Genomic DNA, 10,547 nt, shown 5'->3' with positions numbered 1-10,547 from the left:
TAGAGAAAAAATCAACAAAACTGTGGTGTGTGGAGGGAAGACAGGTATCTCCACGTGACATCAGCAGTTTGTCACAGTCCATTGCCGCCACCTGGAGGCGGCAGGTGATCCATGGACACCTTCAGCCAGAAGAACAATCGCCAACCAACAGGGAACGAAGAGCATGAAGCGAGGAGAGAAAGAAGTAAAGAAGAGCAGCTGATGAGTGAAAGACAAGGCGAGGGAGGAACTAAGAAGAATCATGAGCATAAGAAGCGAGGGACGGAGAGAGAGAAAAAAAAAGAAAAAAAAGCAGAAGAGTTCCGTCCGTCTGACTGATGTACACAGATGAGACTCAGTGATGTTGCTAAGATGTATGTGGTGTAATGGAGTGCTGGCCCGGTGGTGACCCAGATGTGCAGGCGGTGTGGTGGTGCCCCGAATATTATGGTGCACGGTGTGTGTGTGTGTGTGTGTGTGTGTGTGTGTGTGTGTGTGTGTGTGTGTGTGTGAGTGTGTGTGCCCGCGCGCCAAGTTGTAAAAGTGTGGCATCTGAAATCTAAAGTGAGGTGTGAATGTAGTGGAACTAAACTGTTATCAGGTGGTAACAAAGAGAGCGAGAAAGAGAGAGAGAGAGAGAGAGAGAGAGAGAGAGAGAGAGAGAGAGAGAGAGAGAGAGAGAGAAAGGTGAAATGCACTGCAATTGAAGTTCCATCAGGGTACAGACAGACCACGTATCTTTGGCATTCTCTTTTATTGTTTGGACTAAGTTCACTATTTTGATTGCAAAGTGAGTAAAGAATGACTAATAAATACAACACCATTTATCCATAAAACACTGACGCACTTGTCGATTATTGCTAAAAAATACTGAAACGGAATGCTAGGCACCGACTTACACACACACACACACACACACACACACACACACACACACGCACGCACACGCACTCACGCACACGCACACGCACAAACACGCACACATATCATGTAAACGATCAAGGGAACACACACACACACACACACACACACACACACACACACACACACACACACACACACACTGACAACCAACCTCCCTTAACATGGCAAACATTTTTCTTCTTTCCTTCCGTCCTTCCTTTATTTCTTCCTTTCTTCGTACCTTTCCTTCCTCCATATTTTCACTCATCTTCACATATTTTCAACCAATCTACTCTGAAAAAAACGTACCATCACATTTTACATCAGATCCAAAGTTTACATCCACGTATAGTACACAAACAAATAATCTTCAGTGGTTAGTTGTTATAGTGAGTGTGGTGGTGGTGGTGTTGGTGGTGGTGGTGGTGGTGGGCGGGGCGGCTCCTCTCCACCCTTTCACCACCACAACCCTCTTATTACCGTCAGCCCCTCCCCGTAAGCTTCTGAATGGGAGTTGGCTGGCTGGCTGGCTGGCTGGCTGGCTGGCTGTCTAGCTGGCTGACTGGCTGGCTGGCTGGCTGGCTTGCTGGCTGGCTGGCTGGCTGGCTGGCTGGCTGGCTGGCTGGCTGATAGGCTGGCGGCTTATTTTGGCATGGCTTGGCTTGCTGGCTTGCTTGCTTGCTTGCTTGGCTTGCTTGTTGGCTTAGAGGTTAGTTGTCATTGTTTCTTTATCTTAATTATAAATTGTTATTGGTTGGCCACGTTTACATAAAGCATTTTTAAGAAACATTCAAACATCAATGGCCTTTCATGCTCTGACGATACCGTACTTAAAACACACACACACACACACACACACACACACACACATACACACCATGTAGCAAAATGAAAAGAAAATATAGAAAATATCATAATTTGAAACACAACTCTCCATCACATGATATAAACACACACTCTCTCTCTCTCTCTCTCTCTCTCTCTCTCTCTCTCTCTCTCTCTCTCTCTCTCTCTCTCTCTCTCTCTCTCTCTCTCTCTCTCTCTCTCTCTCTCTCTCTCTCTCTCTCTCTCTCTCTCCACAACTCGATATATAAACACAGCTCTTCTCATTACGTACTACAGAGTAACAACAACAACCTTGCACAACATAATATAGACACAACTTTCTCCGCGTAACGTTAGAGACGTAACTATAAACACAACTCTTTCCACAACACGGTAACATAGTAGTCTAGATCACTGGTTTTCTTTCTTCCATTCCTCAACGTGATAATATAATAAAATGCAATAGTTATTTTGCTTCCACAACGCACCACTACTATGTACTACTATACACAAAACTGTTCTTCCGTAACATAATAGTAATAATAATAATGATAATAATAATAATAATAATAATAATAATAATAATAATAATAATAATAATAATAATAATAATACATACACTATTTTTTTTCTAAGAGACACGGTTCCCTTTCCACAGCACTTATCATTACAGAGACACTACTGCTGTGTACATACATTATTCTCCTTTCCACAACCGATCACTGTGTATAGGTAACATTGGCGCAGCGTCTCAGTATGTATGTAGTATATTCCGGACTAGGTCTGCGTGCGTGTATATCAAGTCGTATGGATACATCAGCACAATGCTCACAGGATTACGTAATACAAAAGTATACAGTACTTACGTGTATAAGTCTGTATACTTTGATGTGAAGGTGGTTTTCCTTTTTTTTTTTCTTTTTTTTAGGAGGGGGGCCCGTAGGGGAGGGAATAACCCATGGTAGCATAGCAATCTCTCTCTCTCTCTCTCTCTCTCTCTCTCTCTCTCTCTCTCTCTCTCTCTCTCTCTCTCTCTCTCTCTCTCTCTCTCTCTCTCTCTCTCTCTCTCTCTCTCGGATGCAAGGAAATCCTGTCAGAATGGACCTCCCTGGTGCAAGAAGTCCACAGCACACTTATGCTCGTCATTGCCCCAGCAGCACTCTTGTCCTCTGTCCTGTCATCCTCTCGCTCAGGCCGCACACAACACCGACACCTCTTCTTCCTCCCCGTCTCAGCTCCGCTGCAAGAGAACACTGTGCATGAGAGGGTAGTTATACAGACCTCGAGTGAATTTATTTAGGTCAGAGCAAGCAGTTTATTGTTCCTCTTTTTAAAGGTTGCAGTACCTGGTCCACTCTCGCCACCAGTCCTGCACCTAACTCTGCCACAGCCCCGCCACGTGGGTCCCGCCGCGGGCTGCTGCTGCCCGGTGCTCCAATTTTTTCTTTTATTGTTCAAGAATATTGTGCGTTTGCGTACTTTAGGTTTTCATAAATTTCGCTGCTCTCGTTGTAGATAAGAAGTTTTCGCTGTGTTGAAATCAGACATAATGTTGAACTAACATGATATTACATCACTGCAATTACTCTTACTACCACTGCTGCTGGTGTTACCACCACCACTACTGCTACTGCTGCTGCTGCTGCCACTACTACTACTACTACTACTACTACTACTACTACTATTATTATTGTTGCTACTACTTCTACTACTACTACTACTACTACTACTACTACTACTACTACTACTACTACTACTGTTGCTACCACTACTACTACTACTACTACTACTACTACTACTACTACTACTACTACTACTGTTGCTACCACTACTACTACTACTACTACTACTATTACTACTACTACTACTACTACTACTACTACTACTACTACTACTACTACTGCTGCTGCTGCTGCTGCTGCTGCTGCTGCTGCTGCTGCTGCTGCTGCTGCTACTACTACTACTACTACTACTACTACTACTACTACTACTACTACTACTACTACTACTATTACAGAACAGCAATAACAACACAGTGGTCAGAGACCAGGCTTCCTCAATGGTCACCTGCACCACAGCGCTACAGAATATACCTCTTGAAATTATGTACCTTCACTACATCATTTCCTTCCCCAAGACCCACCCATCTACTTCACCACTTCACCCACACACACCCCGCCGCCGTTACCTCACCCTGCCGCTACCTACTGTGCCTCGCCTCAGCATACCACACCGTCACCCCACACAATTACCTTTCGCCTCACCCCACTCCTCTGCCTCAGCTGCAAAATTTGCTATATGTCATGGGATCCAAGATGTTATTGCGGACGTCTGAATTTACGAGGAACGGAATCTTCTCTCACGTAAGTGTCGTATGATGGCAACTGGTTCTTCACTTACATGCGCCTTACAACTGAAGGCCCATGATGAGGATTAGGAAAAAATCATATCAAAGTTTCGCGTGAGATAGCTGACTGAGATCAAAAGAAGTTTCTTTTCATCGTTATCTTCTATTGTTGTTTTATTTTATTTCAGTTTGTTATTGTTTGGTTTGGTTTTATGTAGCTATTGTTATTGATGTTGATCTTGATGTTACTTATAGTATTGTTGTTGTTGTTGTTGTCGTCGTTGTTGTTGTTGTTGTTGTTGGTGGTGGTGGTGGCGATAGTGGTGGTCAGTTTCAGTGCATATGAAAAGATGAAAATATGATGAAGATAATGCTGATGACAATAATATAATGTCGATGGCGATAATCATATAGACGACAACGACGACGATGATAAAATTGACAATACCGATAATGATACTGGCAACGACAACACTCATTTGATCGCAAGCAACAAATGCACACACAGGTTTCAGGATGCCAGTCGCAGTAGTAATATTTTCACCTGGAGGGGAGCGACCAGGCTGTTTCGCGGCACAATTAGCTTTCCCCTGCTCCAAGACGGTGCCTTCACTTCCAGCCTGGACACAGTTCTCCAAGCAGACCAGCGGTAACACACTCATCGCAGAGGCAGTACACGTCCTTCACACCCTCTCAGCAGCCTCACATGGACCTTCCTGCCTCAACACGTCTGTTTGTCTGTCTGTAAGTCCGGCGCCGCGGAGACCCTGGGCGGAGGATCATCGATACGGAAGAATTGATTCATTGATTTAAAGAGGCGTCGCATATGAAATTATTAGTTTTACAAATAAACGGAGGGGAAAAAGTACTACCCGACGGTATGTTTCCCCACTATTTTGCTTGAAACGATGAGCCAGTTAGGTAGAGTTTAGGTGGCACAACGCACCTCTCAAGGCACCGGCCCGTCCGTGTGCATCCAAGGTAAAGGAGGAGGAGAAGCGCGATGTAAGGAGGAGTGAGCCTAGTAATGCACGTGTCGTTCGGAAAGATGTTGCTATGTCGTCCAAACGGCAAGATAACGGGACTCAACGATCATAGATGAGGGAGTCGGCGAGGTGCAGGCAGCGAGGCATGTAGGGCAGTGAGGCAGGCTGAGGGTATCGCCAAGGAGCAGAGTCGTGATGGAAGCACTTGTGATTGTTTTCTTGCCATAGCCGCGGGAGACGAGGGGGAGGGGAGAGGAAGAGAGGAGCAGGGAGTGGCAGGAGCGTGCGGGCCCGTCATATCTCTCACCTGCATCGAGCCAGGCGCGGCATCATTTACCACAGCAGCCTATTAGACATGTCCGTGCTGGCTCCTTCCCTCCGTAATAATGTGCCCGATTACTGTCATCCTCGACTTGGCTTCTTATCGAATATGGTTACGATGCTTATTGTATCAGCCTGATGAGAAAGTCGCGGGGTGTAGGATTAGAAATATCAATACCTGGAAGTGACAACGGCGCGCTGTTGTACTAGGCCGGTGGATGATACGTAATAGCTAGCCCAGTGCCGGCCAGACACGGCATGATAGTCCTGCTGGTATGGGGATATCGCTGACTTAATGACCTCTAACGATCAGGTTACAGGTTATCAGAAATCTCGGAGATGAGTAGTAATAATACGGTCACCCAAGTCAGAGTGAGTGACGCTGACTGCCTGATCTCGTGCCGGCCGTCCGCTCGCTGCCGCCAAGGTCACCCTGCCTGTCACACCTCCCCGCCATTATCAACATTTACCCTTTTTCCCTTCTACGATACGTGTCGCCGAGTGGGTGCCGCAGGGCGGGGAGCAATGCCCTGTGCCCAGGATGAAGACGTCACGCCACACCAACCGCCGCCGCCGCCGCCGCCGCCGCCAACGTTCAGTCACCGAGGGTCACGGCTCCTCGCCGCCGAGCGCCCAAGGCACACGGTCTGCTCATAAACGCGTTCACTTGTCCAAACGACATGACCATAAATATAACTCAACAAAGCCTTGTCGCATTAGAAACTCGTCCGAGCTTTCCTGTCATATTATATATGCGGCACGCCGAGTAAACGGTGCTGAGATTTTTCCTTTTTTTTCTTTTTTTTTTTTTTTACGTTTACAGTTTATTGTTCTTCCTTGAATGGTGAGACTCGATTTAAAAGTGTATGTGTGTGTGTGTGTGTGTGTGTGTGTGTGTGTGTGTGTGTGTGTTTCTGTGAATGTATTGTCTTTGTTTCCACGCAGACAGCGGCGAGAGTTTGATCCTATCTTTATTTGTATTCCTACATCATCGGGAATGAGGTACAGCCAGCGGCTGGGGCCCATGGTGAGGAGCGACGCGGCTGGATTGTTACTGAGCAGCAATATTTGCCGTACCCAACGTCTGACGGCCTGATGTCTGACCTTGACGGGAAAATACAGAATGCACAGAATATCCTTGTGGGGTTGGCGGTCATTGGAGGGGTAGCAGCTGACTCATTGGTGTCACGTGCAGCACTGACAATATCGTAGCACAAGATCATATCTCTAGAAATACATTGAAGAAAATACGAAGAAAACCAACTGCATTGAACTCTGAGACCCACTCATGCCCGTACACAAACAGAATATTGCTTACTTGTGTGATGAAAAGGAGCGAAGAGAGCAACATTACACCAGGATATGGTCGGCTGATGACCCAGCTGTGGTGGTAGTGGACACAGGTGTGCCTGCTAACGGTGAAAGGGACATAGGCGTGGGTGCCAACGGCGTGGGAGCGAGTGGTGGGGAGTCAAGGGTCTCGCGCGGCGGCCGTGACTCGGAGAGGCTGCGTGCGCCTGGCTGGAGCTTCTGTGTGTCTGTCTGATTGGATGTGTTCGGGCAGGGTGGCCGCCGGCGCCCACGAGATCTTCCCCGAGTCTGGCCAGCCGCCTCCTGACTCCCGCCGCCCAGACCAACCACTGCGGCAGGAGCCGTGGGGGCGGAGGGCAGTTGCACAAGGCCTCCTTGAAACATTTCTGTTCGACTGTCCCAAGCTGCGGCGCCCGCCACATCAGTGGCAGTGGAGGCAGAATGGCCTTCCCGAGGGGGGGGCAGGATTCCCAGTGGCAAACACACTCGATATGGCACGTAGCCCTCTGCTCCGTGTGCTGTCCTCACATATAACCAATCTCGAGTTTTAAACACAGCGTTTACTATTATTCCGAACGGTAAGTACGGCCGGACAGGAGGCTGGTTCTGTAAATTAGGTTCAGGCGTCCGACGCATGTTATGGAGGCGCGTGGCCGAGGCGAGCACCATAGGCAAGTTGGCTGGACGCAGAGGCGAGGCGCGGGTGAGGAGTGCCTCCAGGTCGTTCACTTGGTAGCCGTACGCTACGCCCTCACCCACCTCGCGCCCCGGCTCCATGTTCTCGTAGCAGCCAGCCAAACGAGCCAAAACACCGCCCACCATGCCCATGCCCCCCCCTCCCTGCTGGGGAGGGTACGGCATCTGTTGGCCTCCGTGGCTGGCGGTTGCTCCAGAAACAGGGGGAGGCGGCGGGCTGACGGCGGGAGGAGGCGGCTGATCTCCCTGTGCGGGGCGGGGCCGGTGCTGCCGCGACCTGGTGGCCGAGGAACACCGAACTCGCCGATCGCCGTTGTTCGCTGGGCCTCGGGGCTCGCTGGAGGCGCTTCGTATCCTCGCCCCTTCTCCTTCAAAGGACATGCCGCATCCACCAGCAGCGCCCACGCCTGCAGAGGCCAGCTGTGCACCACCACCCACTGGGTCCACCGGCGGCTGGGAGACCCATTGACTGTGTTGGGGATTGTGCCGCCACCCACAGGACGTTATACCGGCAGGACCACTTCCCCCCATCATGGGCTGGCTAGGAGATGCCCCTAAGCCCTGGGGGCCAACTCCAAGTCCCTGCGGGGTTACAGGAGGGGGTGGAGGTCTGGCATCCCGGCGGCGTGGCCGTGGCTCATCGAGGTAATGAGGATCGCGGGTGCCGAGCATGGCTGGCTGGTGAGGGGCGGGGGCGTCAGCGAGGCTCAGGTCAGCCACCACGTCTGGTAGGGTCGCTGCCCACTTATCGCCACCCCCGCCGCCGCCGCCGCTGCTGTTTGCCTGCAGAGAAACAGTTTAGTTGTAAACAACAAACACAACAAAACATTGTAGATGTAAATCATAGTGATAATTTTCTGTACTACTTCTCTGGGGTTGATGACCTGCTACAGGGAGCCATTAGTAAATTTTGTTGGTGCGAAAAATACGAAGCCACGATAATATGCCGACACGTGAGTGATACATCTCTTATATTTGGGTGTCTGTGCGACTCTCCCTTAACCTTCCCTGCACATAGAAGAACAATTAATATTTTATGCATATGATATGAACGTGCTATATCACTGCCTCCATCCTGCACACAAGGGAAAGAAACAGGTGAAAACGTTGAATTTTATCACTCAAGAATGTAGAAATGTGTTTTATGTTACCGCTCTCTGCCTTCTTCCCAGTTTTGGTCAGGTTTGCTCTTCAGCTCCCTGGGTTTTCCTCATGGCCAAGTAATAACAATAATGTGTTCCTGCCGCTCTGCCCCTCAGGCTGACGGACTACACGCTGCTCGTGAGCTCCAAAGGCAAGTTAATGAGTGCCGTCATTACCAGGCCGAGCAATCACATGATAGTACTGTGTGTGGCGACCACCTAATGTTGTTGAGTACGATGACTTGACTCCACCGCCACCACTGCCACATCCTTTCTCTAAATGAAGCGTAATGTGACCAAGATACAAAGTTTTTATTTTATTTTATATCTTGAAGATTCACGTACGTCACAAGACAAATAAACATGCATTCCTTGTGTCTTGTGATTCTTTTGTTCCTCGAGGCATAATTTTAAAAGTACGGCCACAATACAGCCACAATATCTCACTAGACACCATCTCTTTATTTCTCTATAGGAGGGCGCGCAGCTCAGAGGGTCGCGGGAAGGGAAGGTCACGAATGTTGTCTCAGGCATTTCCTGCAAGTGAACTAAGTGACGCTCGTGTTGCCAATGACGGGCGAGGCAGTCCGTATCCGAGGAAGACGTAACGAACAGGCAATAACGAATATTTGAATCTTGAATGCAAATTATTTTGAATAAGGAAACATTAATATGAAGCTACTTACTTTTTTTGTCCTACGAACAGCTGGCTTCCAGAGTTCCATCGGTTGGTTCACTGATGGAAGAGGAGTTGTCACGGGCGTAGTTGTTTCGCGTCTTTGCTCGAAAGTGTTAAGTTCGCGACAGTCACTGAGTCCAACGAAGAAGACGTGGAGCTGTAGCACCGAAATAGTCCTCAGTTGTGAATATTTCGATCACTTTATGCTGTGTTGAGGTTTTCACTCCAGTCAGCTCGAGGCTCTCTTGCGCCCCCAGCCTTGGGCGGGGAACACTTTGAGATGTTCAGCTTTGGCCACGAGGCTTAACCATTACCACAAGCAATGTCTCAAGTAACACGACACAGGTTCATCGGGTAACATGACTGTCTTACATACAGGCGACATCGACACATTAATGAGCTGACAATGCTGGACAAGTCTCAGGTGACAGATGCGTTGTAACACATGCATAAGACGAGCACTGAATGGGTGTCGGACAGCACCTGTGGGAACATGAGTGAGGGCTGGCCACCACCGCTCGCCGCGACGGCAGCTACCGGCCGCCCGTCCTCCGTGGCTGCTCGCGGCTGCCTCCTCCGCCTCCACCCCGTATGTTCCTGACCAGCAGTGGCATAAGTGTTTTCCTAGAAGATGAATGTGTGGGAGTGAGGAGGGTCGCCGACACACGCCGTCTGCTCCAAGAAGCCCCGCTGCTCCTGGAAAGCCAGACAGGAACGGTTTCCTTCCAGCGTCACCAGATGCGCGTCACGTCACCGAGCTGGAAAGGTGGGGACCTGGTTAATGTTTTCTTGTCAGGATTTTTTTTTTTTTTTTAAGTTTATTAGAATCATTACGTTTCTCCCGTCCCCCAACAATGACACCGAATATTTCAAAACATTCCCCCCAAAACGCTTCACACAGAATCTCGTGACTCTTGTGCGCTGAAGGTTCGAAATGATGAACACTGCGTTTTTGCTCGGCCCCAAAACCTACTTGCAGATGACAGCCACTGCCACCCCAGAGAGCCGTCATGCAGCCACGAAAACACTCCGCCACTTTCTCCACCTTGAAAAAAATAAAATAAATAAATAAATAAATAAAAAGTGAAACTCAGTGCCCTTCCTGAGTCCCAAGGAAACTTTGATGTGGACCGAATGTTTGGTAACCAACCCCCAATTAGGAAGCAAGCGAACAGAGGACAGGCTTGAAATATTGACTTGGAATAATAAACCGGAGACAGACGGACAGACAGGAAGACAGGCACACGAGACGGACAGACAAATCTATAAATAGGCAATCAGATAGATGCAGTGGGAGAAGAGCTATCGTTCTTGTGGCTCTTGTTACTTGCTTATTGTCACCCGTGCTGCATTAGGAG

At 48.8% G+C, this 10,547-nt stretch overlaps 1 protein-coding gene across 9 annotated transcripts in view; it reads right to left on the bottom strand.

Moving 5' to 3' along the window:
* Positions 1 to 716: 716 nt before the first annotated feature.
* LOC135101646 (uncharacterized) overlaps positions 717 to 10,547 on the bottom strand; it is a 31,961-nt gene continuing 22,130 nt past the window's right edge. For 8 of the 9 annotated variants that reach the window (XM_064005926.1, XM_064005919.1, XM_064005920.1 and 5 more), the window contains 3 exons: positions 9,197 to 9,947; positions 6,680 to 8,151; positions 717 to 2,947 (listed from right to left, as the gene is read on the bottom strand). In XM_064005926.1, the coding sequence (XP_063861996.1) occupies positions 6,712 to 8,151; positions 9,197 to 9,235 (1,479 nt within the window). In that variant the 5' untranslated portion in view covers positions 9,236 to 9,947 and the 3' untranslated portion in view covers positions 717 to 2,947; positions 6,680 to 6,711. Of the gene's footprint in view, positions 2,948 to 6,679; positions 8,152 to 9,196; positions 9,948 to 10,162 lie in introns of all 9 variants that reach the window. The other variant, XM_064005925.1, reaches the window with a different exon arrangement.

Source organism: Scylla paramamosain, chromosome 6 (assembly GCF_035594125.1).
Source record: "Scylla paramamosain isolate STU-SP2022 chromosome 6, ASM3559412v1, whole genome shotgun sequence".
Classification (NCBI taxonomy): Eukaryota; Metazoa; Arthropoda; class Malacostraca; order Decapoda; family Portunidae; genus Scylla; species Scylla paramamosain.
The sequence above is the reverse complement of the archived record's forward strand: the minus strand, read 5'-3'. Positions and strand labels throughout refer to the sequence as shown.